This window comes from Peromyscus californicus, unplaced genomic scaffold, assembly GCF_007827085.1.
Source record: "Peromyscus californicus insignis strain IS unplaced genomic scaffold, ASM782708v3 Scaffold_4__1_contigs__length_199733344, whole genome shotgun sequence".
Classification (NCBI taxonomy): Eukaryota; Metazoa; Chordata; class Mammalia; order Rodentia; family Cricetidae; genus Peromyscus; species Peromyscus californicus.
This window is the reverse complement of record NW_026294562.1, coordinates 50,143,044-50,170,727: the sequence shown is the minus strand read 5'-3', so window position 1 is coordinate 50,170,727 and position 27,684 is coordinate 50,143,044. Positions and strand designations below refer to the sequence as shown.

General features: G+C 43.8%; 2 protein-coding genes and 1 pseudogene across 11 annotated transcripts in view; 1 reads left to right on the top strand and 2 right to left on the bottom strand.

Annotated features, from left to right (window-relative positions):
* Positions 1-6,645, bottom strand: part of Stx3 (syntaxin 3) — a 44,834-nt gene extending 38,189 nt beyond the window's left edge. For 3 of the 10 annotated variants that reach the window (XR_008222807.1, XR_008222810.1, XM_052760199.1), the window contains exon 1: positions 4,159-6,624. Coding sequence is in view for 6 of the 10 variants with exons in the window: in XM_052760199.1 (XP_052616159.1) it covers positions 4,159-4,188 (30 nt within the window). In the remaining 4 variants the exon portion in view is untranslated. Of the gene's footprint in view, positions 1-4,158 lie in introns of all 10 variants that reach the window. The other 7 variants (XR_008222808.1, XM_052760202.1, XR_008222809.1 and 4 more) reach the window with 6 other exon arrangements.
* Positions 6,646-10,338: 3,693 nt separating this feature from the next.
* LOC128093929 (U2 small nuclear ribonucleoprotein B''-like) lies at positions 10,339-11,319 on the top strand (annotated as a pseudogene).
* A 4,317-nt stretch (positions 11,320-15,636) lies between these two features.
* On the bottom strand, positions 15,637-16,589 carry LOC128095258 (olfactory receptor 10V1-like). Its single transcript, XM_052714082.1, has one exon. The coding sequence runs from the start codon at positions 16,582-16,584 to the stop codon at positions 15,637-15,639; it is 948 nt and encodes a 315-aa protein (XP_052570042.1). The 5' UTR covers positions 16,585-16,589.
* Positions 16,590-27,684: the final 11,095 nt, after the last annotated feature.

Here is a 27,684-nt window from a genome sequence, read left to right as displayed (position 1 = left end):
CAAATGTTGCTCGATACTACATCCCAGCATCGACTGTGGGGCCTGGCACACAATAGGCACTTAGTAAATGTTTACTGAATATAAACAGGAGCACACAAGAGGTTTCTGGGCCAGGAATTGTCCAGCAGATTCAAAGTTCAGCTAGTAAAAAGCACGTGAGAAGAACAGAAGGGCTGCGTGCAGTCACGGCACGTTCCCAGCAAACTTCTAGATCAACAAGAAAACGACGTTGGGAGCCCCTGAGGAGGAGCAGTCGGGAGATAAGGTAAGCCAGGTCCCGTGACTACAGCCTTAGACCCTTAGGTTTAGGGAGGACATTGCTCCCAGGGAGCTAATTATGGACAGCTCACATGTACTATAGTAGATAACCATCACTGATTGTCACAGATTATCTCTTTTCACCTGTCCAGTGCCCCTGGGGGAAAGACTGATGATCACCTTGACAGGTGTGACTCTGGTGCCTCAATCCTTGGGGACTCCAGAACAGTAAGACAAAAAGCATTTCACAAAACCACACACTCTCGGGGTTCATGGAGGTCTTCAATCTCACACTTCTTCCTTCCCTCAAGAGACGCTCAAAGTCCTACAGCACTCAACACCTCAACAATCTTCCTGCTTGCCTCTCATGCTAGAGGACTCAGTACCTGTTCAGCTGGCCTGCCCAATTCTTAAGCAACCAATTACATTTTTTTTTTCCTGAGACAGGGCTTCTCTGTGTAACAGCCCTGGCTGCCCTGGAACTCACTTTGTAGATCAGGCTGGCCTTGAACTCACAGAGATCCTCCTACCTCTGCCTCCCGAGTGCTGGGATTAAAGGCATGTGCCACCACACCTGGCTGCTAATTACGTTTTGGTTTTTTTTGTTTGGTTGGTTTTTGTTTTTGTTTTTTTAACTTACTTTCTTAAAGATTTCTGATTTCTACCCATCAACCCCACATCTTTCCCTCCTATCTACTCATGGCCAAACTAGTCTCAAGCACATGATACAGCCCCCGCTATCTGAAGGCAGCCATCACCCTCTCCCCACTGGGGTTTAGAAAGACATTGCACAGGCTGCTCAATGGGAAATGTAGTGCATTCAGGTTAGCAAATGTTTTTTGTAGATAACAGGAATCAGAGAGAGACCAGGCCCTATCTTGTTGCCAAAAAGGAGGTTCCTGGGATAAGGGACAGGAAGAAAGGGATGATATACCACAAAATGGTTGATAATGCACAGAAAGTTTAACATTCTTCACGGGAACCATTAATAAGGGCAGAAGCATTTTCTGAGACCAACCAATTTTTGTTTTACAAAGGAACATCGAGAAGCTCAGAGGTGAGAGTACCTCCTTTTGACGCTTTGATAATGATCACGCCGTCAGAGCGCCTTCTAAATATTTGTGTTTATGCCCATAGATTAGTGCTGCTCCCAACCTTGGTCAGAGACGCTCCTTGGTGCAGTGGGCAGCAGTCAATGCAGAGACTCCTAACTGGTCGGTGCTGGGAGTGAGTGACAGTTGGGCACTCAGCCCTAGCTGGGACATTTCATATCACCACCATCCAGACTCATGGGATAGAGTGGAAGAGGAAGCAGAAAAGATATAAGAGCCAGGCTGGGGAGAACTGCGATGAGATGCTGTCTTCTGGACATGACAGGACTGTAGCACTCAGGAACCCACAGACAGAAGTTGTGATGGCCCGCACAAAATCTAGTCAGTCAACATTCCATCACCTACCAACGGGGGTGGGTTCATGAGGCTCCACCCCCAGGTGAGGAGCTATTGGCAGCTGATGGCTTGTAGGAAAGCGGGAATCTCTTTTCTTCCTTCTGGACCTGGTAGGCTGCCCAGACTCTGGTAGATGACCCCATACTCATTTGCATGCAGGCAGCCCTTTACTGGACTCAGTCGGCTTTATAAAAAAAATTTTAAGAGGAAAATAAAAGAAAAAAGAAGACATGAAGGTACAAAAGGGGGAGTATTATTGGAAGTTATCGGAGAATAGGGGAGGGAGGATTTGGGTCCAATGTGATCAAGATACGTCATATACGTGTATGAAATTGCTGATGAGTCACGCCTTTAATCCCAGCACTCGGGAGGCAGAGGCAGGTGGATCTTTGTGAGTTCGAGGCCAGCCTGGTCTACAGAGCGAGATCCAGGAAAGGCACAAAGCTACACAGAGAAACCCTGTCTCGAAAAACCAAAAAAAAAAAAAGAAATTGCTGATGAGTAAATAAACACAACCAAGGAGCAGCAGAAGGGTGGCAGCAGCACAAGGTGAAGCTGCAAAAGGATCCCAGCTGTTAAGTGTCAGGGCCTCAATTAGAGAAGTCTTTGAACCTCAGCCCAGTCCTCTTTGCATGGCAGGGCTCCAAAACGGGACAGCAGCAGCCTCCCTGTGGTTTCAGAACACCACCATAATAACAGCACCACCACACAGCATCACTTTCACTACACTGCAAAGAGTGAAGGGAAGAAACGCCTCATTAGTCATTAGCCCTGTTTTACAGAGGTTGACCCTGAAGGACTGAAAGGCACAGGGATTTGCTCCCGTTCCCTGGAAAATGCCCGATTCTTGGAACTCAAAGCTCACTTAAGACCACCCTGTTGAAAAGAGCCAGGGAATATCTTAATCCAGAAACAGATTCCCTAACTAAAGGAAGGGAGCTGCCTCTGACTGCTGTTCAGCTTTGAGCTCTTTAAGAGGGGGCATCCTCCCTAACCCCCAGAGTGAGCTCCAGCTTCCCCACCTCTAAAACAGAGACAAGTAAATTTTGCACTTTAGTTAACAGGATGCCCTGAGGCTCAAATGTAAAAGAGCAAAATGGGGGCAGAGGCTCACTCCCACTAAGTAAGCAACTGCCCCTTCCTTCTCTCGCTTCTCCTAAGCCTACACTGCAGCCCAGTAACCAGAGCATGTGAACATATCGGAAAGATCTCATCCTACTAAGGGAGGAAAAAGTAAAACAATTACAATACCAACCCGCTGGCCACCAACATGTCTATTTAAAAAAAAAGTTATGAGCGTAACACTTACTATGTATTAAGTCCTACGTGCCATACACAGGGCTCTTCTACAGGCTCGCTTGCTTTTAGCTTGCACAACTACTCATTTTACAGGTAACAAAACTTAAGCTTGGAGTTTAAAGGGTAACCAGTAAGCCGCGGGGGCCAGGCAGGACAAAGCCCCAGCGCTAATACTTCCCAACTCTAAGGAGCTCAGTAATCACCTGGGAGGATTCAGTGAGACCTTCACCAGGTCTTGACTGAGCCCTAAACTGATGCCCTTCTAGGCTGGCAGGTAGATGGACTCGCCTGTGAGTATCCAAGGCTGGGCTTTATATTCCATTAAGGGGCAGCCTGTATCACTGGGTGGGTCCCCAAAGTTTCACACTAGCCCTGCCCCGTAGAACGTACTTAATGACTTATTAAACGAATCTATATCTCAAAGTTTCATACTTCAGCACTTCCCTATATCAAGTCGCATTATGTCATTCCGTCTTCATAACAGACCTATAAGGGAGGGTGATTCTCACTTGACAGACAAGGAAATAGGCTCAAAAGAGTAAGTGACCTAAGCTTTTCATCTTTTGTGCGGCAGACACGACCACAGCTGTCTCGGGGGATGCAAGGAAAAATAGAGACCACCAGATTACCGGTAGGAGGAGAGCTCATCCCAGCACCTGACAAGCTCACAGCTCCAGAGGTCCACCCGGAACTCTCAGCTACTCCGGGGATGGGGAAGCCCTGCCCGGTGCTCCAGGAGGGAAATAAGGAAGAGAAGAGGAAGCCGATTTGGGGCACAGTGCCAGGCGGCAGAAGGCAGCTGGTGAGGTTGAGTCTCCTGACCTCACCATAAGCTCCTCTGATTTCAAGTACCGGGGTGGGTCCAGCTCTGAGGAACCCTGTCCAGCTTGTGGGGGGGAACAGGGATGAGAGGGTTACGGGCGTTCAGGGAAATCGCTGCTAGGTGATGAATCACCAAGCACATGACCCTGCAGGGGAGGGTACAGAGCTCAGCGGGATGAGGCGGGGGCTTAAGGAGAGAGGCCTAGCTCGCGGAGCACCGGGGCGGCCTGGGTTAGGGGAGCTAAGGGAAGCCCCTCTCCCACACCACTCCTCCCGGCGGCTGATCCCAGCAGCGCCCGGCCCGCCAGATCCCCAGGTTCTGCAAACTCACGGCCTTCAGCTGCTCCAGCCGGTCCTTCATCCTGGCCCAAGTGCGGGCGGCGGCGAGCACCGCGTCCCAGGTGAGCGCGTCCCAGGTGAGCTGCCTGCAGCGGCAGCGGGTGCCGGCCGGGGCGAGGGAGCTGCTAGCGCAGGCGGAGGCGGGCGGCGGCCGTTCACGAGGAGGAGCGTCCGAGGCCACCGAGGTCCGCCGCGCCGCCCCCTCCGGCCCCCGCCGGCGCCGCGCTCCAAATCCGGCTCCCGGACCAGCGCCGGCTCAGCGCCCGCCCGCCCCTCGACCCGCCCCGTACCTGGGCCGCGCCCCGCGCTCCTGCTTAAAGGGCCCGCGCACGCGCTCCAGCGCCACCCGGTGCGTCCTGGCATCCCAAGAAGCAGAAGCCTTCGCGGGGGTCCCCAGCACCGCAGGGCAGAGAAAAAGAGAAGAGATCTGCCTGGCTTCGACTCCATATTTTCCGTACTGCCCTCCGCGGACTCGTCCCGTTAAAGACAAGCTGGTTCCTGCTCCCTTTGATTGGGGGTTGGGGGTAATGTTCTGATGATGCCCAAGAGATATTCCGCCTCAAAGAAGGAATCTACGACGTACAGAACTGCGCGGTTCTTAGAGACCTGTTGCAGAGAACATAACTGGAGAAGAGACGCAGTGGATTCGGCTGCGGCGAGGAATTTGGGGGGTTATGCAGCTGGTAGCCACGGTGCCTCTCGGAGACGTGTAGGCGATTCCGTCACTTTTTACTAACAATTGAAATAACTGTTAGGGAAATCCTGTTCCTCAAGAGGATTCCGTTTCCGTAGCCATAAATCAGAAACCACTTAGCAGTTTGCTGCGAAGCCTGTGTGAGGAAAGAAGCCACTGACTTGTAACTACAGGGCAGGGTTGTAGGAGAGAGACGTCTGGTTTGGAAAACTTAAGCCCCACACATCCCCTAGCTGTTAAAGAGCCTCGGCATTTGAAGAATTTTTGGAAAAGTGTGGTTCCTCTCACTGTCCTTCCCTCTTCAACCGTGCCCCTACCCCCGTGTCCTCCCTATTTGGTTGTGGGTAACAAATGGCATTTCAAGCGGGGTGGTGGTCAACAATTGGAGCCAGCGAAGACTTAGGTCTCAAGTTCGGAAAGGATCTTGCGCTTTGCGTTCAGTTTTAAAGGTCCTAGATACTTTCTTAATTCCAACCGGACTTTGCCCTCTGAGATGTGCACTCTCTCCTACTGACTTCCTCCGCTGCCATAAAGATCATCAAGCAAGGCAGGGCTTGGGCTGTATGAGCCAGCCCTGTGGTTCTCAACTCTGATCCCTTTTCTCACCTCCTGCCACTGTGCCACACGCGGACTGCGAAGACCTCCACGCCCCCTGGTGGTCGTAAACCCTAAGGCTGCGTACACTTGCTAAACATTCCACCTCTGAGCTCATTCTCTAGCACCAGCTCTTTTGTTTTACTTTCAGACAGACTCTTCCTAAATTGCCCAGGCAAGCTTTGAACTTGCCATTCTCCTGTTTCAACCTCTCCAGTAAGAGGGATTACACTGAAACACTCTTAAAGTGTAGACATTTGAAGTCTGGGCAGAAGTGTAGCGGTGAGGAAGGAATAAGGATTCATTTTGAAGAGTTTACCAAGGATTCCTGCTAAGACATAATTGCTTTCAGACTGCAGAGATGGCTCAGCGGTTAAGAGCACTGACTGGAGGATCTGGATTCAATTCCCAGCATCCGCATGACTCTCAACAGCCTATAACTCCAGTTCTAGGGGATGCAACGCCCTCTTCTGGCCTCTACAGGCACTGCACACGTGGTGTACAGATAGATACAGGCAAAAAACACTCATACAAGTAATATTTTTTTAAAGTCTCAAAAAATTATTTTTAAAAACATAATTGATTTTAACAGGGTAAAATTGTGGCTCTCATGAAAATATAAAATGAATATATTTCAATTTTTTAGCTTATTAATAAAGCAACCAGTAAGGAGTGTTTGTCAGATCCACAGACAAACAGCAGGAACGCTGGTATGAATAGGTTACTCAGTGCAAAACTGGCTTGGGGGAGAGGGTAAGAGAGCCTGTGCAAAACTAGCTTTGGGGAGGTGGGAGAGCTTGCACTTCTCCTGCAGACAAAGTTCTTTTCATCTCCATGGAGAGAAGCACTTTCGTTACTACCCATTGTCTCCAATTTACACAGTTGGACAATAACTGTAAGACGATGAAAAGCACCGACCATTCTATAGTCAGAAGAGTGCATTAGATAAGGCCACCATAGGACACATAGCATGGGACAGCTTTTTGTTGGTGGTGGCGGTCATTGGTCATTTTAATTTGCTCAATTTTTCTGTATACTCCCAAGGTAGCACCTTCAATGACTGGATGGTACTAACTGTTAAAAAGTTATTATACAAAACAAACGTTTTCTTCCCTATAATGTCCACCATTATTCTTGCCTGTATCCAGACACTTAAAAAAAAAAATCAGAGCTTATGAGATATCTCTCAGTCAGTTAAGAAAGAAAGAAAGAGAAAAAGAAAGAAAGAGAGAGAGAGAGAGAGAGAGAGAGAGAGAGAGAGAAAGAAAGAAAGAAAGAAAGAAAGAAAGAAAGAAAGAAAGAAAGAAGGAAAGAAGGAAAGAAAGAAGGAAAAGAAAGAAAGAAAGAAAGAGAAAAGTGCTTGCTACACAAATGTGAGAACTTGGGTTCAATCCTCTGAACCACTTTTTTTTTTTTTTAAATCAAGTACAGTGACATATACTGTCACTGTGTGGTAGAGACAGGCAGATCCACTGGCCAGCCAGACTTACCTACTTGGTGAGCTCCAGGTCAGTGAAAGAGCCTGTCTCAAAAACAACGTGGACAGCTCCTGAGGAATGACGATCAAGGTTGTCTCCCAACCTGCACACACCTTTACACTCACACACAGTTTTATCATTGCTGTCTTTATTTGTCAAGCGTCATTTCCAGTGCCAGTGTGCTTCTTTATACATTACTCTTGCTTTTTTTTTTCCTTAAACAGGAACTCATGTACCTCAAGATAATCTCAAACATTCTGTGTAACCAAACATGACCTTAGATTTCTGATCCTTTTGCACCCAACTCCCCAGTGCTAGGATTATAGACACATGCTACTAATCCCTGTTCATGCCAGTCTGGGGCTCAAACCCAGGACTTCAGGCATGCTAGGCAAGCATTCTATCAACTGAGCTACATCTCCAGAACAAGAAAGTCAGTCTCTCCTTCACATAATAGTTTTTCATTGGTGGGGCCATTGTTATAAACTAACAGAACAATTGTTGGACACATAACTAAGAGGTCTGAATTTAAATGACTCTATTCACTGGGTATATTAACCACACTTATGGATAAGCCCCATGTCCAGCAGTAGACTGCCAATACAAAACATACTCAATGATATATGGCATTTTTTGAAGACTTTGTGTCTCATATTGCTTTGTTTAGACATTTTTGTCTTACTGGTCTTTTGCTTGTATATTATGGTTTCCGATTTTGTGTTTTTACGGTGTGTGTGTGTGTGTGTGTGTGTGTGTGTGTGTGTGTGTGTGTGTGCGCGCGCGCGCGCGCGCGCGTTTCTTGTGTTTTTTTTTTCTTTTTTCCTTTTTTAAAATTCTGGTCTGTTTGTTGTTTGCCTGGTTGTTTTCTAAAAAGAGAAAGAAAGAAATGGCATGGAGTTGGGGAGGTGGGGAGGTAGGAAGAATGGGGAGGAGTTGGGGGAGAGGAAATCATGATCAAAATATATTGTGTGAAAAATTTTTCAATTAAAAAAAATATGACTCCCCCTCACCCCTTGCCACCTACTGTAGGCAGGAAACTGGTCCTGGGGATCACGAGAGTGGAGAGCTGACCCTGCTCCTCACCGGCTGCAGCACTCAGGACAGTGATCCTTGCACTTTGCCTGGGCAGCACAATAGTGCTGACCTTGTTGGGGGGAGGGGCACGGGTGATCTGGTCCCACCCCTCATCTGCCCTATGGTGGAGTGAGCAAGGAGAGATGCCCTCCTGCATCTCCTTCCCCTCACTGCCTGTGGTGGGTGGGAGAGCTGGCTCTGAGGTCAGGAGAGTGAGAGAGCTGGTCCTGCCCCTTACCAGCTGCAGCACTCTGGAGAGCAGGCCCTGCACTTTGCCTGGGCAACACAGTAGAGCTGACACTGTCGACAGGGTGCAGGTGACCCGGCTCTGAGGGTGTGAGACCAAGAGATCTGACCCAACGTGTCCCCCCCCCCCATTGGCGTGAGTGGTAGGGCAGGAGTGAGAGAAAGATGCCCTCCCTGCTCACTCATCCCCACCCTCCTCTTGCCATCGACTAGGTTGGAGAGCTGGCCCTACACCTCACCAATTGCAACACTCAGGAGAACGTGCCCTGCACCTCCCCTGGACAAAACAGTAGAGCTGGTCCTGGCCATATAGGTGCAGGTGAGCTGGTCCAAAGGCATGAGATCAGGAAAACTGGACCTGCTCCTTGCTGCAGTGGGTGAGCTAGCCAGGACAGTGCTGGAGAACCCACCCTGGTGGTGACAATGAGGGAAAGCCGGTAGGCTGACCAGCCCAGCTAACACCCAGGTACAGAACCAGGGCTATGAGTTAGCCCACCCCAACATCCACCTCAACTATGAACTGCTGGAACATGTGAAGGGGCCAGACCTGCAGATCCGAAACTGCAGGATCCCCATGACACAACGAAACAAGATATCCAAGAGGAGTCCCAGTGAGGGCCCAGTATCAAGGATATATAAGAAGCCAGAGGCCTCGAACCAGAGTAACAAACACTTGGAAGTAAAGATCTATGCACTAAAGGGTATACTGTGTGACTGACTCACTGGGTCACACTACACCTTTCATGCCAAATCTTTATTTTATTTTATTTTATTTTTGGTTGGTTGGTTTTGGTTTTGGCTTGGGGTTTTTAGTTTTCTTTTAAATTTTATTTTATTTTGGGGGGAAGTTCAAAGGACAGAGGGTGGATGTGAAGGGTCAGGGGGGTGAATGGGATCGGGATGCATGATATGAAATCCACAAAGAATCAATTAAATGTTTTTTTAAAACTGATTCTACCACAAAATGTGTGTCACCTGTAATTACAATTTAGTTTTTTTTTTTCTGTCTATCTAATATGACCAAAACTGGTGATGCTCAAACTTTACAAAGTCAAAATATCATGTTTGTTATTGTTATTCGTGGGTCTCCTCTTTCAAAAGATCCCATATCCCTACACCGTATATTTGCTAGCGGGCCAGCAAGGTGACTCGTCAGGTTAAGGCACTTTCTGCCAAGCCTGATGACCTAAATTTAGTCTCCAGGGTCCCCATGGTGGAAGGGGAAAAGTAAGGGACTCCCGAAGTCATCCTCTGACCTCCACCCTCAAGCAGTGCCATGAATACACGACACACACACACACACACACACACACACACACACACACACACACACACACAGAGTTAATTAATTTTTAATATAGATATATATTTGCTAGATAATAAAAACTTGGTTGGTGTGAGGATTTTGATTCTCTTGTGCTTATTGAGCTGAGGACAACAGTTTCTTGCTGGTCTTGCTGGAGGTGTCCCTCTGTCCTCTTCCGTGTTGTCCTTGTTTTATAAGAAAGCTCACAGCATGGCAGCTGACTTCTATCACAAGAAAAAGGAGAGGATGGCAGAGGGGGGAAGATCAAACCTGAGGTGTTTTTGTAACTGGACTCCCTGACAATTCCATCACCCTTGCAATATTCTGTTCTTAGAAGTCAGGTAATCTTTTCAACACGTAGCACTAAGTGCATTTAAAAAAATGGAGTAATCTCAAGCTAGTTACTTAGCAGCATGCCTGAAAACTCCAGAACATACACCCAAAAGGAGTAGGTGGCAAGAAATAATCAAAGTCAGGATTGAAATCAACACAACAGAAACAAACAAAAAATACAAAGAATAAATGAAACGAAGAGTTAGTTCTTTGAGAAAAATCAATAAATCGGCAAACCCTTGTCTAAATTAAATAAAAGGAAGAAAGAAAATGTTCAAATTAACAAAATTTGAAATGAAAAGGGAAACATAACAACAGGCACTGAGGAAATCTAGGGACTCATAAGGACATACTTTAAAAACCTGCACTCCACCAAATTGGAAATTCTAAAAGAAATAGATAATTTCCTCAATAGGTACCATATGCCAACTTAAATCATGATCAGATCAATGATTTAAACAGACCTATAACCCCCAATGAAACAGAAGCATTAATTAAAAGTCTCCAAACCAGTGGCTTCAAGCGGGATGGTGCGGACTTCAGGCTATTTGAAAAGTTTTACACAAACATGGATATCAGACCAAATCACACTATTTATATCAACAATATGAATGATAAAATTAAAAAAGAAGAGTTGAAGAGATCCTTGTATGCCCTGTTTTCTCAGTTTGGACACGTGGTAGATATTGTGGCTTTAAAGACCATGAAGATGAGGGGTCAAGCTTTTGTTATATTTAAGCAACTGGGCTCATCCACAAATGCTCTGAGACAGTTACAAGGATTTCCATTTTATGGTAAACCAATGCGAATTCAATATGCAAAAACAGATTCTGACATAATATCTAAAATGCGTGGCACTTTTGCTGACAAGGAAAAGAAGAAAGCTAAAACCATGGAACTGGCTACAGCAGCTGCAAACAAAAAGCCTGGCCAGGGAACACCAAATTCAGCTAATACTCAAGGAAACTCAGTGCGAAATCCTCAGGTCCCTGATTACCCTCCAAACTAAATCCTGTTCCTTAATAACTTACCAGAAGACACGAATGAGATGATGTTATCCATGCTGTTCAATCAGTTCCCTGGTTTCAATGAAGTTCGCCTGGGAGGCATGACATTGCATTTGTAGAATTTGAAAATGATGGACAGGCTGGAGCTGCCAGAGATGCTTTGCAAGTGTTTAAAATCACACCATCCCATGCCATGAAGATTACCTATGCCAAGAAATAACATTTGGAATAGCCAGTTTTAAATGACTTGGTATTATTTATAATGTTCGTTTTGATTACATTTGGTCAAATCATTTTAATGGTTGGAAGTGAAAGTGAAGTTTTGGGGAGAGAGTCACCTAATTTTTTTTTTTAGTTTGGGTGAACTGTGAAATCTAAAGCCTTAATTTTGTACAATAAACCTTTATTTGTATTCTGTGTACTTAAAAAAAAAGTCTCCAAACCAAAAAACAAGCCCAGGGCCAGATGGTTTGAGTGCAGAATTCTAACAGACTTTCAAAGAAGAGTTAATGCCAATACCCCTCAAATTATTCTAAAAACAGAAACAGAAGAAACATTGCCCTATTTGTTTTATGAGGCCACAGTTACCCATAAAGACATAAAAAGAGAATTACAGACCAATTTCTTTTATGAGCATAGATGCAAAATTTCTCAATAAAATACTTGCAAACTGAATCCAAGAGCACATCCAAAAATAATCCACCATAATTAAGTAGACTTGATCCCCGAGATGCAGGGATGATTCAATATACAAAAATCAATAAATACAATCCACCATGTAAACAAACTAATGTCAAAAACCACATGATCATCTCATTAGATGCAGAAAAGGCCTTTGACAAAATCCAACACCCCTTCATGATAAAAGAATTGGAGTGATTAGGGATACAAGGGACATGAGCAAACATAATAAAGGCAATATACAGAAAACCCATAGCCAACATCAGATTAAATGAAAAGAAACTCAAATCAATCCCACTAAAATCAGGAACAAAGCAAGGCTGTCCACTCTCTTCATACCTATTCAATATAGTACTTGAAGTCTGAGCTAGAGCAATACGACAACTGAAGGAGAAAAAGGGTACATAAGTTGGAAAGGAAGAAGTCAAAAATATCTTTATTTGCACATGATATGATAGTATACTTAAGTGACCCTAAAAATTCTACAGGTACACTCCTGCAACTAATAAACACTTCCAGCAAAGTAGCTGGATACAAAATTAACTCACAAAGATCAGTATTCCTCCTATATATAAATGACAAATGGACTTAGTAAGCAACCAGGGAAACAACACCTTACACAATAGTCTCAAATAATATAAAATATCTTGGAGTAACTCTAACCAAGCAAGTGAAAGACTTGTATGATAAACTTTAAGACAGTGGTTCTCAACATTCCTAATGCTGCAACTCCTCATGTTGTGGTGACCTCAACCACAACCATAAAATTACATTCGTTAATACTTCACAACTGTAATTTTGCTACTGTTGTGGATCATAATATAAATATCTGTGTTTTCCAATGGTCCTAGCTGACCCTATGAAAGGGTTTTTTGGTTCCCAAAGAATCATAACCCACAGGTTGAGAACCACTACTGTAAGACATTGAAGAAAATATCAGAAGACAGAAAGATCTCCCATGCTCACGGATCAGTAGGATTAATACAGTAAAAATGGCCATCCTGCCAGAAACAATCTACAGATTCAATGCAATCCCCATCAAAATTCCAACACAATTCTTCACAGATCTTGAAAGGACAATTTTCAGCTTTATTAAGGAAACACAAAATATCCATGATTACAAGAACAATCCTGAATAATAAAAGAACTGCTGGAAATATCACCATCCTGGACCTCAAAATCTAAAGGCAGAGACTGGGGCATGTGCACAGGGCTTGCATGGGTCTGCACCAGATGGGCAGTGGTTGGAAAGGAAGAAGTCCAACTATCTTTACTTACAGATGCTATGATAGTATACATATGAACTGAGTGTTGATCCCTAATTTCTTTCTTAGTTTTGCAATGTATGTCTTGTAGTTTTCCAGATCAGCAAATCCTGAGGAGATTTCCAATTCTTGTGTCCTTCCAGTTTCCTATTTCAAAACAACTTGCAAATGAAAGTTTAATTTTCTCCAAAGGAGTCTCACTGGGAAAACAAACTACTCTTGAGGGTAGTCTGCATGCCCAGCAGTAGATGGCCACAGAAAATGAACTCAATAGCATCTTTGGAAGTTCCTTGTCTTACAATGTCATGCCAAGGCTTTCCCCCTCCTCTCATCTCTCTCTCTCTCTCTCTCTCTCTCTCTCTCTCTCTCTCTCTCTCTCTCTCTCTCTCTCCCTCGTTCTCTCTATCTATCTATCTTCTATCTATCTAACTTTTATTTTTATTTTTTTTATTATGTCTTTTTTCTTTTTACCCTACAGGCCCTTTGCATATAGATTATGGCTCCCAGTCTAGTGTATTTATGGTATCCCTGAGTGTGAAAACGAGGTTTTGAGGTTTCAAAAGCCCAGAGCCAGGCCCAGTGTTTGTCTCTCACCTACTACCTATGGGTCAAAATGTAAAGCTCTCAGTTACTGCACCAAAGCCATGCCTGTCTGCTTCTTGCCATGATAATGGACTAATCCTCTGAAACTGTAAGGAAGACCCCAATCAAATGCTTTCTTTTAAAGGAGTTACCTTGGTCATGGTGTCTCTTCACAGTAACAGAATAGTAGCTAAGACACCTACAAATGTGCTCCTGCACACATGAAAACACCCATTTACATACACACAAAGCACATGTATATATACATGCAAAAAAAGGAGGTTACATCCTTCATATATATCATAACTAACACAATGGCATTTGCAGGCTGTGAGCAATCCTGTGGTAAGCAGGTTTGACTTTGGTCAGTATGGTGCTGTTCATGATTGTCTGACCACACAATATTTGTTCCACCTAACAACCTAATGTCTGGAAGCCTAATGTCCCACAGACAGTGTGTACCTAGTAGCATATTGCAGTAAGATATGGAGCCAAAAGTGGCAGGGACTGAACCAAAGATACATTTTACTTATTTATTTTTTCTGGAAATAGGGTGTCAGGTAACCCAGGCCAAGCATAACCTGCTATGGAGCTAAGGTGTGTGGTATTTTGACCACATTCTGACTCGGCTTTGAGTCAGAGGGCAGAGCTAGCCACTAGCTGACCAAAATTAACCACAGAAGTTTTGGAGGACTGAGGACAGATAGGAGACAAGAAGTAGTAAGGCTGGGCTGAGAGAGGATCTCAGGCCTTTTGGATGGAGGAACCGAAGAGATAGGAGGTCACTGTGGCTTCTCTGCCACTCCTCTGATCATTCAGGTTCTTACCCCAATATCTGATTCACAATTTTTTATTGATAAAGAATAGTTAGATAAACACATCACTAAAGATGACCTTTAACTCTTGATTCTGTTGCCTCTACCTCCCCAATGCTGGAATTATAGGCATGTACCCCTATGACCAGCATCCTTTTTGTTCTCATCTTTCAAACAAAGAATACAAATTTTCAGTTCTATAAGATGTGAATTCTAGTCATGATTTTATTTTCTGCCCTGTAGAACCCTTTCAAAGAACTGCAGTTTTGCAGCACATGTCTTGTAGTTTTCTAGATAAGAAAGCAAAGGCCTGAGGAGGAGATTTCCAATTCTTATTTCCTTCCAGTTCTCTGCTGAAGAAATGGGCTTTCTATGCCAAACCCACCATTACACACATCCCCATTCCCTCTACTATCCCTACTCTAGGGCTACATAATAAAACATATGAGCAACATTAAATGGACTTATTGGACAATATTTTTATATATGTAGATAGATAGATAGATAGATAGATAGATAGATAGATAGATAGATAGATAGATAGATATGTTAGTGGTTCTCAGCCTTCCTAACGCTGTGACACTTTAATACAGTTCCACATGTTGTGATGATCTCCAACCATAAAATTATTTTTATTGCTCCTTCATAACTGTAATTTTGCTACTGTTATGAACCTGTGTTTTCCACTGGTCTATTTTTTTTTTGCCCCACAAAATTCCACTGGTCTTAGACAAGCCTTGTGAAAGGGTTGTTCAACCCCCAAAGGGTAACAACCCATAGGTTGAGAACCACTGACATATATGTATATATGTAACAGTATTTAAAGAAGAGTTCATGAATTTGAGAGGGAGTTAGGCAGGATATGGGAGGAGTTGGAGTGGACAGAGAGATATATGGAAATGATGTAAGTACAGTACTCAAAAAAAGAAAGTCAGTATTTATGCAATGGGAACAAGAGAGGTCAGAGCATAATGTTCCAGGCCTAATGCTTGTCTCGCTGGTAGTTTTGACCTTTCCCATGTTCAGTGTTGAGAACTGCCATCAACCTAAGAACTGTTATCTGGAGAAACATGCAAGGTGAGAAGATGTTAGGTATGACAGCTAGGAAAGGACAACTATGTTCACTTCTGTTTCAGTTTAAAAGTGACAGGTTGTTTCACTCATGTCTGCTAATCTTCATGGCCCTCAACACTTAGATTTTGCAGGAATTCTTCATCCCTATGTTGAAGAATGACTAACCTGAAGCTGAGAAAAGAAATACAACTATTGAATAGTAATGTGATTGGGAAATCTAACTGTATCAAACCTGTAGCCTGCAAACCCCACCTCCTCATCTCATCAACAGTCAATTCAACATCTTTACTCCCCAGTGTTGTAGAGGATCATTCAGAGTGTTCATTGTTTTTCAAGCAGGAGGAACCTCATGACCACCTTCCTCAAAGCATCCTTGAGTTCTCTGTTCCTCATGCTGTAGATCAAAGGATTCAGCATAGGGGTGATGAATGTATAAACCACGGATACTACTTGGCCCCGCTCAGGAGAGTAACTGGAGCTGGGACATAAGTAGATGAGACTTGTGCATCCATACTGCAGGAGGACCACAGTCAGGTGGGAGGAACAGGTAGAGAAGGCTTTGTGCCTTCCCTCAGCTGAGCGGATCTTCAGGATGGCATCTACAATGAAGACATAGGACAGAGTGATGAGGAGGAAAGGGATGGTGAGGACGATGACACTGACCACAAACAGAGTGGCCTCGTGGACACGGGTGTCTGCACACGCCAGTCTCATGACAGGGAGGACATCACAGTAGAACAGGCTGATTTCCTTACTGCTACAGAAAGGCAGTCGAAAGATGAGCACAGTCAACTGCATGGCCAAGATGAAACCCAGCAACAGGGACCCCAGGGCCAGCTGGACACACAAGTGCCAGCTCATGATGAGGCTGTAGCGCAGAGGGTGACAGATGGCCACAAACCGGTCATAGGCCATGATGGCCAGCAGAATACAGTCAGCACTGCCCAGGAAGATGAAGAAGAACATCTGGGTACCACAGCCTGCCAGGGAGACCACAGTTCTCTCTGTGGACAGGACGCTGGCCAGAGTCAGGGGAGCTATGGTAGAAGAATAGAAGATCTCCAGGCTGGCCAGGTTTGCCAGGAAGAAGTACATAGGGGTGTGGAGACACCGATTGATCCAGATGGTGAGGACGATGGACATGTTTCCTCCGATGCTGACCAGGTACATCATGAGAAAGACCACAAAGATCAGCATCTGCAGCTCGGGGAGTTTGGAGAAGGGGCGGAAGTGGAAGAGGACCATCCCAGTCTGGTTTCCTTCTTCCATGTACTTAGTGCATTGGGTCTGCTACTGGCACAGGTGACACTCCTGAGGATAGAGAGATGTTAGGACCTGATGCTTCTGGTGGGTGACATGCTAGAATCCCACCCTCACCCACCCTTGTCACCTCAAATCCAACTGTTTTTACACTGAGCAGCTTACTTCCATGACTGTTCTAATCAAAGAATAACAGTTGACTACTGAAAGCTTTTGTTGGAATAGAACATTAAGTACCTTCTCATTTTATAACTGTACCTCTGTCTATCCTGTCCTTTTCCCAAAAGTCTGATTATACAATAACTCTCCATTGTCCTCTACAGTCCTAGTACCTCTGCTATTCATTGTCTCTGTGAATTTGCCTATTCTAGGTACCTCAATGCACATGAAATTATTCAATTTATTAAACATAATCTTTCAAGAGCTATCCATGTCAAAATACATTTTTTAAAAGTTTGAACTGAAGTGCCTTTTATGAGCAGTTAGTGCTGCTCCACAAAGCCATAGACATTTAAATGAAAATCACAGTATCAGGTGAGGAATAACTCCCTATGAGTTGTTGGTTAGAGAGGCTCCAGAAGCTCTCAAAACAATACAGGTTCTTGGTAGCCTACCAGAAAGAGATAGAGGAAGACCCTGTTGCTGAAGACACACCACATCCTTTGGTTGCAAGACACAGAGAAATCAAGCTGGAACTTCACTGAAAGCTTCCTCCCTACTGGCTAGAGTTCATAGTTCCAGAAAGTCAAAAGCCTGTGGTTGGGATGGTCAAAGACTCTTTAGGTGGGAGGTGGGGGTTGGGGGTGTAATTTACTACTGATGTTTCCCTAAATGGGCATGTGGTAAAAGTGTGTTATAAATATTTATATTTCTATCCATAGACAAGTTCTGTTCTCAACCTTGCTCAAAATAAAATTCTTTTGCAGAGGGCAACAGCTAATGCAGAGACTCATAACTAGTCAAAGTGCTGAGAACAAATGACTGTTGAGTGCTCAACCCTAAACCAAACATCTCTGTGACCACTTTAGAGGCCCAAGGAACATTACAGAAAATGGGGCGTAAAGATCATGAGAGCCAGAGGATAGGGAGGAGTGCTATGAAATGCTGTCTTCTGGATGTAACATGACTACTGCACCACCAACTTACAGCTGCTGCAGCTACCTGCACAAGATAAAGCCATTTAACATCCCATTGTGAATGGGAAGGAGCTTTGTGAGGTGCACTCCTCCATTAAGAGCTATAAGCGGGTTGCCAGAGGAGCTGGAGTCATTTTCTTCAGTGGTATAGCCACAAGCAATTTGCCTATGCTCCAGTAAATAGTCCCTACTCATGTTCATAAAAGTAACTCTAATTAAACTCATTGCAGAGAGAAAGAGAGGATGAAGTAGGAGAAAAGTTAGAAAGGAGACCATCTTAAGTGAAAGGGACATAAGAGATGATAATAGGGGTGAATATGATCACAACACATTGTATACAAGCGCGAACTTGTCCCAGACTTTTAAATTACATTACTTTCATGACTGAATAACATTCTATTGTATGTATATGTTACATGGTTGTTTTTATCCATTCATGAGTTCATCAACAATGCACCATTTCTCCCTTTTTTGGCTTTTGAGAATAATGTTGGAATAATTCAGCATACCAATAACTTTTCAAGTCAGCACAGAAACCTTAAACCAGAGTACACCACTCTCAAACTACAAACCCTTCTACTTTCATGATCCTTTTGCTAGTAGTCAAAAGTGTCTCCAGAGTTAGCTTGTATAGGTGATAGTGTTAGGATGCACAAATCAGTCACGTGACTTTATGCAATCTGTGGGAGCTTTCTGCTTTAATTTGTTCATTCATGAAAAGAACAGTGAGACTCTACTCTTAGAAACATTAGGAGGATAAATCTGCCTGGGCCCTAGTAAGATCTCTGTAAACATTAGCAATAATCACTGAAACTGTTGTTCTTTGGGGGGCTGGAACAATGGTTAAGCTGTCAAGAGTACTGACTGCTCTTCCACAGAATCTGGGTTCAAACACCACATGTAACATGGTAGCTAATAACCGTCTGTAACCCCAGTCCCAGGGGATCCAACACCCTCTTCTGGCCTCTGTGGGCATTGTACACATGTGGTACACAGACATAAATGCAGACAAAACATATACATAGAAAACAAAAATAAATAAAACCTGAAAACAAAAATGTTTTCTTCTATCTCTAGTTTTTTTTTTCTGTCTCTTCAAGATCTCGTTGATGCCTCCAGCTTCCCTGCAAAAGCCTCCTTTGAGTTTCTCCTGGTCCCATTCAATCAAGATGTCATATCTCTTCTTAGTCTTCTGCCAATTCACGCCATCCTAAGCTCCTTGACTTTCTGTAATCCTGTTACGTTTTGTAATGTCCAACATCCCTAATATAGGCTAGACATGACAAGATCACAACATCCTGTGGCTGGGGACACCAGAGATTGAGTGGTATTATCAACTCCAACAAATCTATCTTCTGAGTCAACTCCTGTTTTGTTCCTCTAAGATTAATTTATAATTCCCTGGTGTCTTCAAATGTTCCATTCCTCCTCCTTCACTAATACCTTAGTTAATTTTTTAATCCTGTGATAAGACACCATGACCAAGGCAGCTTATAGAAAAAAAAGAGTTTATTGGGGACTAGCATACAGTTTCAGAGGGTGATTCCATGATCATAATGAAAGGGAGCATGGCAGCAAACAGGCAGGCATGGTACTGCAGCAGTAGCTGAGAACTTACATATGATACCAAAGCATGAAGGAGAGAGAGAGAGAGAGAGAGAGAGAGAGAGAGAGAGAGAGAGAGAGAGAATTGGAAATGATGTGGGCTTTTGAAACCTCAAGCCCACCCCCAATAACTCACCTCCTCCAACAAAGCCACCCCCCCACAATCCTTCCCAAACAGATCCACCAACTAGAATCATGTATTCAAACATATGAGCTTTTGAGCCTATGGGGGCTATTCTCATTCAAGCCACCACAACTGATGATCCAGCCTCCAGTGTCATAAAAAACTACCTGGAGGACCCTTAGTATCATTCTCATCAGCTTTAGATATATAACTTTCTCTGCTGACCTTTGAGGGCATTACACATTATCATACACCTTGGTATATGGAATCTTTATCTACTGCCAAACTAATTTCTCAGACCTTCCTGTTTCCTCTGGGAATTTCCTCCATGAGGAATTTTGCTCAATCCAATATCTATACCACTGTTTCCCACTCTACAGCAACTTTACCTCCCATGGTATAAAGCAGTTGAAAGTAGTGTTACCCTTCAAGATGTCTTGCCAGGTTTGGTAGACCTGTTTATAACCCCACTGCTTGGGAGGTGGAGGCAGGAGGAAGAGGAGTTCAAGGTCATTCTTAGCCACATAGTAGGATCTGAGACCAGCCTGGGCTGTATTAGATCATGAGACTGGGTCTCCAAAGTGAAAGAAAAAGATGGGAATGAGGGGGAGAAAAGGAGGTGGAGCAAACAAAAATCCTCTGTCTCTTTTCCACAAGAGCCATTATCTGTTCTTTATTACAAGCAGCTAAGCAGCCTGGTTATATTTAATCCCTCTCCTCCTTGAGACCATTTAATGAAGGTCACCAAGGACCTTCCAATTTCTGAATCAAATAGGCAGTTTTGAGTCCATCTATGTTGTGTTCAAACCCATTGGTTACTCCCATTTTCTGGAAATTCCTTGTTTCTGGTCTCAGTGACACCAGTTTTAATTAATATAAGCCTCTGTGTGTTTACTTGGGTCTGAGAGGTTGCGGACTAGGCGGGACACAGGAAAACTTCCAACTACACAGTTTTCCTACTGATTGCAGCTTTCCCTTGCAGTTTTTTTCTATATTTCGGAATAACCATACCTTTTAAAACATGACTTCATGCCATGTTGCTCTTTTAGCTCTGTGCTGTCATCTGATGCTGCAGAGACATTTGGAACAGCCAATACCTGGGTAGGGTGGTTAGAAAATGAAAGAATAATTAAACAATAGGAAATCAAACAACCCAATCAATAAATGAGCTATTGAAGGAAACAATTTAGAAAAGATAAAATGAGCATGTGAAAAAATGTTCAGGAGGTGGGAGATGGCTCAGCAGTTAACAGCACTTGCCGCTCCTGCAGAGGACTTAAGTTTGGCTTCCAGCACCCACGCATCTGTAACCCCAGCTCCATGCAATCTGACACCCTCTTCTTGCCCCTGTGGATACCCACACGCATGTGAACATATTATACACTAACACAGACAACACAGACAATTCATAAAAATGAATTTGAAATAATTTTAATGTTCAACCACACTAGTCATCAGAGAAAAGAAAACCAACACTGCATGGATTCCATGTCACCCTAGTCACAATGCCAGTCGTCAGGAAAACAAATGCTCTCAGAATCTGAAATGAAGGGAACCCTTACACACTGCTGGTGGGAATGTAAATGAATGCAGCCACTGTGGAAATCTCAACGGTGCTTCCTCACAAACCTAAAACTCCTGTATGAACTAGCTGCATCACTTCTGGGTACTTATCTAAAGGACTCCAAGCCAACATATGGTATCGATAATTGCACATCAATGTTTACTGTAGCACCATTCACAATAGCTAAGTTATTGAACCAACCTAGGTGCCCAACAACAGCAGAATAGGTAAAGAAAACACAACACAAGATTTTTGGCCACAAAAAAGAATGAAGTTCTGTCATCTTGCAGGAAAGTAGGTGCAACAGAAGTCAAACACACTAAAGTAATTAAGCCAGCCTCAGAAAGATAAATGCCCTGCTTTCTCCCATTGTCGTTACTTGACTCCATAGAGATACATAGAATTACGGGAATACAGGACAGGAAAGTAGAAGCAAAGCTGTCTAGGGAGAAAAGGCGACTGTTGGGAGGGAAAATCGTAAGGAAGGGGATGGCGGAAAGTGGGGTGACATGTTCAACATACAACATATGTTTGTATGAATACTTAAATTAGCTTTTAGAAAAAAGGATACAAGATAGCACATGGATGGGTAGGTTTTGTCTAGGAGTTTTCCAAGTATTGAAATTCCTCAGCTGTGAGCAGAACTTGGGTACATATTCCCCAACCTCTCTGTGTGTGCAGGGCACTGAGGATAACTAGCAGACCTTCCTTCCACACCTGGCATCTGGTTTCTGTGATTAAACACGAAGACACCCGTCAGTGACTATAAAGAGAACTGTTAGATATAATAGTTCTCTCTTCCCTTTAGTGACATATTTCCTTCTGGGTTCATGTGTTTACAGCCACACCTCTATGGCTCCAAGCTCCCTAACAGCCTTAATGACTTTACTTGACACTCAGTGATTCTTAGAGCCTAAACCAGTGCCTAGCACTCTAAAATCATGCAATGACCAATATACTGTAGACTTCCCAAGTGAGATTTATGGGGTGGGGTCTGGGAAGATAGCTCAGTACGTGAAAGGGCTTGCTCTGCTAACTTAAGAGGTTGTTGGCCGAACAGTGTAGCCAAAACAGCAAGCTTTCAGTTAGGTGAGAGATCCTATCACAAGGCATTGAGGCAGGCAGTAATAAGGGAAAACACAAAGTGTGCTGCTCTGGCCTCATCATGGGCACACAAGGGCGGCTACACTGGTATACCAGCAGACTCTTGAGCATGTAACACACACACATGCACACGTACACACGGGGGTTGGGGGGAGAGGGAGGGGCAGAGGCAGAGACAGAACGTAAGAGATTTTTTAGATTTAGGGCCAATGAAAAGGGCAATCTTTATTTTGGCACTTGAATACTCCCTTTCTGGTTCGAAAAGCCCTTGCAGGACTCCGTTTCTGGTTGGAAAAGTCAGCAATTCTGTAGTAGAGTTTGACTGTTCTGTGTGCCCTGAATCAACACTCTGCACTTAAGAAAGGAAGGCGGTGAGATGACTGTGCAGCCACCAGGGCTGGGACAGAAATTTGATTCCCAGTACCCACTGGTGGGAGACAACCGAAGCCCCAAGCTGTGCTCTCTCTCCACATCTCCACACTCATGACATAGCATACACACACACACACACACACACACACACACACACACACACACACAGAGCCAATGTGATTTTAAAAACTTAACCCAGGAGTGCTGTGAAATGAGAATTTCTGGACTTGGCATGGCTTCTGACTCACAGCAGCTATGACTGCCTACACAAGATCAATCCAACCAAGCTCCTAGCACAGATATGGAAGGTCCCTCCACAACCTCTCTCTCTCTCTCTCTCTCTCTCTCTCTCTCTCTCTCTCTCTCTCTCTCTCTCTCTCTCTCTCTGTGTGTGTGTGTGTGTGTGTGTCTCTGTCTTTCTCTGTCTCTGTCTCTCTCTGTCTGTCTCTGTCTTTCTCTGTCTCTCTGTCTCTCTGTCTCTGTCTCTGTCTCTCTCTCTGTCTCTGTCTCGCTCTGTCTCTCTCTGTCTTTCTTTGTCCCTCTCTGTCTCTGTCTCTCTGTCTCTGTCTCTCTCTCTGTCTCTCTCTCTCTCTCAGTTTTGTTGTTGTTTTGCTTGCTTTTTGCTTTTTTGAGACAGTGTTTCTCTGTGTAGTCCTGGCTGTCTTGGAACTCACTGTAGACCAGGCTGGCCACGAACTCAGAGATTCGCCTGCCCCTGCCTCCAGAGTGCTGGAATTAAAGGCGTGCGCCACCACCGCCCAGCCCCAGTCTATCTCTTACTGAGGAGGTACTGACAGTTGACAGCTGCCGGAGGAGTTCTGTTCATTGTTTTGGTTTTGGTTTTTTAATGTGTGACCACTGGTAGATTTCTCATGCTGCAGTGGCTATCTCAATACCCACGTAATATATGGGCTGAACTAACAGGATTCACTGAGTTATATTTTTAAAAAAGGACATAAAGTTTAGGGGTCCATGTTAAAGAGGATTTAGGGGTAGCCATGACCTGTTACATTGTGTGTGTGTATATATATATATGAAATTCTCAAAAATAAAGAAAAACTAATACTTAAAAGAGTCTCATAAAGTTTAACTCACCATTCCAGACTTTTGAAATCCTGGGAAAACTTCCAATTTTTGACTCAATATGTAGCCAAGTTCTCCTCACTAGCATCTGCAATTACAGGGAACTTGTGCCCCAAAGCTAAGTCTGCTCACTGAACCTCAACTCCAGGAAGCTGCATCCCTCACTCAGGTTCAGCACGATTCAAGAAAGTTCAAAAATCAGAAGAGCAAAGAGGAAAAGGATCATAGTGTAGACTAGGACTAGGACTCAAACCCTCAGTGAGTTTCATGTCTGTAAATAAATACCATTTACTAAGAGGATGAGTGCCAGGACTTCCATTAACACACACCACACCCCCTTTTGTTCCTTTTGTTTTTTGTTTTTTGGTTTTCGAGACAGGGTTTCTCTGTGTAGTTTTGGAGCCTGTCCTGGATCTTGCTCTGTAGACCAGGCTGGCCTCAAACTCACAGAGATCTGCCTGACTCTGCCTCCCCAGTACTGGAATTCAAAAGTGTACGCCACCACCGCCGCCGCCACCCAGCTCCTTTATTATTGTTGTTGTTAGGTGGGGTTTTTGTTGTTTTATTTTGTATTATATTTAAATTTTTTGTTTGTTTGCTTGGGGTCTTTTGTTTTTTTGTTTTTTGTTTGGGGTCTTTTGTTTTTTTGTTTTTTGTTTTTTGTTTTTGTTTTTTCTTGAGTCAGGCTCTTACTCTGTAATATATAGCCCAGACTAGCTGAAATTACCTATGTAGCCCAGGCTGACCTCAATCTCATAGAGAACTTATTGCCTCAGCCTCCCGAGTGGTGGTTATTACAGGCATGAGCCACCACACACAGCTGCGTTGTTTTGAGACAAACATTGACTATCTAGCCAATGCTGGTTTTGAACTCATGATTCCCACACCTTGCCTCTCAAGTGCTGCTATTACAGGTGTGCATACATTTCCTGGAGTAGACAAACATATGTGTGTAACCCAATTTGGCCATAAATACTATGTTTCCTTTTTTTGTGGTAGTTGCTGGGAAACTCAAACTAAGCTTGGTATTCAGCTGTTGAACACTCTTTGGCCCAAATTAAAATTAAATTAACATTTCTATTTTTATTTTTGCTTCCATCTTATGCATTTTATTTTGAGCTTGAGGTTTGATTATGAGTTAATTTATTTTTAAGAGCATCCAAAGTATAAGAAATATCAAAATAGAAACTTACTCTTGCCTGCTGTGATTTTATCTAAGGCATTGATGAATAAGTGAGAAAGCTCCCGGCTCTCCATGTCTCCATTCACTCCTCTTCTGATGACTTTGAAAAACAATAAAAGGGAAACACTGTGGGCTTCTGCTGTAGGTAATGGCTCTCTTCTTTTGTGATCCCAAGCTTCCTTTGTGACTGTACAATTCCTTACCACTTGAAGGCTGGATTGGTAAACTCTGAGTGTCTTCTCACATTGCCTTAGGAATGTGTCATCCTCTGATGTATCTCTTTACGGTACCAGTACAGTCTCCAAAACTGTCACCCACAAGTCTCCCCTTTTCCAGAAGTTCAATTTTGACTGTGTAACTTAGAAGCTGTGTGGATTGCAGTATATTTTTTGGCTGTGCAACCAAGCATTCATTCCTCAAGGGAGAGTAGATTTCTGACTACCAACAAAAAGAGCTAACCACATTTCTAGGGAAATGAATCCCTCCTCTGGTCCTTTGCAGGGAGGATGCTTGCTCTAAAGACAGGTTTGTGATGGTTATTAACTGTACCAAGAAAAACTGACTCCTTGTTAGCTGTAGGAGATTAAACTACACTCCAACTTATCTGTGATTCAACACCAGAAAACCCCTCTCAGGAGATGCCAAGGTCAGGAGCATTCATTGGCTCACTCCCAGGGTCTAGAACACACAGCAGCTCAGACAGCTGTCTCCTTCCTTTCTTCTGCCTGGAGGACCTGGCCCCACATCCTCAACCCAAAGCTGACTGAAACCCAAGCTGTGGTCCTCCTAATGGCTTGGCAACCACAGAGCTGAACCTCTGAGAATCCTCCATCCTCTGAGGACAGCACACATTTCCATATGCCAGCTCTTCCCCCACTGCCCCTTTCACCAGGGAAGAACATGGGACTTGGGGAATTTGTGGAGTTGGAACTCTGGGCTGTTTCTCTGTTCTCACTCTTCATCTCATTTCTGGAGAATTCCCTGCCCTGTTTGATTTCACCAAGCCCCAGGAGGCTGACTTGGCTTTCGACTGGACCAGCCCCAGTAGGTCTTTGAGCACAAATAGGAATTGTTTAGGGATATGGTCTCATAAACTGACTTAATTGCTACTATTTGGCTATGTTTTAATCATTGTTTCAGTTTTTATTCTTTACTCTTAAGGTAGTTGGGGAAGATCACAATCATCTGTGTGAGACACAGAAGGCATAATTTACCTCACCGATTCCAGCCACACAACATACAGATACATTTCAACCCTTCTCTTCTATTTTTAGGTTCCCCGTTTTTCTTCTCTTAATGTTCTCTCTCTCTCTCTGTGAGTGTGTATGTGTGAGTTGCTCTGTCTGTCTGTCTGTGTGTCCTATTTCTTTCCCTTTTTTTCCTATTCCCTTATCATTTTGTAATTTCTTGATTTAATGTGCCTTTGATCATGGAGAAGCTAAGAAAAGAGCCGTCTTTGTATAGTCTCAGAAAGAAAAATCTACTCTTATAACTTAACTCAACCCATTTCTATTAATCTATGTTTTGCCACGTGGCTTCGTGGTGTTACCTGTTCTCTCACATCTTGCTTCTCATGGCGGTAACCACAGCTTCTGTTCCGACTCTATCTTTCTTCTCTCTCTATCTCTCTTGGATTTCCCGCCTGGCTCCATTCTGCCCTGCCATAGGCCAATGCAGTTTTATTTATTAAGCAATGGGAGCAACACATATTTGCAACATACAGAAAGAATTCCCACAGCAACCACCAAATCTTGTTCCTCTGATGTGGTGATATCTTTTTCTAAAAGTAGCTTTTGTCTTCAAAGAGACTGAACTTTTACCGGACCTTGCAACCAAGTTAATAATGTGCCCTGAGGCCATTTAAACTATATACTCTAATTGTTATCCTACTGTGTACTCAGCCTGTTTATGTTTTAAAACCCGCCTTTAAAAAAAAAATCACCAGGCAGTGGTGGCGTACGCCTTTAATCCCAGCACTTAGGAGGCAAAGGCAGGCAGATCTCTGTGAATTCAAAGTCAACCTGGTCTACAAAGTGAGTTCCAGGACAGCCAGAGCTCTCACACAGAGCAACTCTGTCTCAAAAAAACCAAAAAAAGAAAAAGAAAAAGAAATAAAGAAAATCAATATAACCAACCAATCTTACTATGCCTAGGATTTCTTCTGTGTCTTAGTTACTGTTCTATTGCTATGAAGAAACATTATGACCAAGGCAACTCTTATAAAAGAAAGCATTTATTTGGGTACCCACTTACAGTTTTAGAGGGTTAGCCCATGGCCATCATGGTAGGGAGCAGACAGGCATTGTGTTGATGCAGTAGCAGGGAGCTTTACATCCTGATCCACAGGCAGCAGGTAGAGAGAGACACTGGGCCTGGCATGGACTTTTGAAACTTCAGAACCCACCCCCAAGTGACACACCTCCTCCAACAAGGCCACACCTCCCAATCCTTCTCATACATTTCCACTAACTGGGGATCAAATATTCAAATGTATGAGCCTACGGGAGCCATTCTCATTCAAACCAACACATCATGCAATCAACTTTTACAAAATAAGCTAAATTCATAGCATTAGTCTTAACCTATGTACTCTTCCATGCCTCTGACCTAGAATAATGTACGTGGATATGTGTACATTGTGGTAATTATTTGCTGATAGCAGTCAACAGGTTGAGAGAAATCTTCAAAAATAAATATCCCATAAATACTGGAAGGAACCTATGGTTATAGGTTGATGAAATCGGTGTGCAGTTTTTTTTTTGTTGTTGTTGTTGGTTTTTTTTTTTTTTTTTTTTGGTTTTTCAAGACAGGGTTTCTCTGTGTAGCTTTGCGCCTTTCCTGGAACTCACTTGGTAGTCCAGGCTGGCCTCGAACTCACAGAGATCCACCTGCCTCTGCCTCCCGAGTGCTGGGATTAAAGGCGTGCGCCACCACTGCC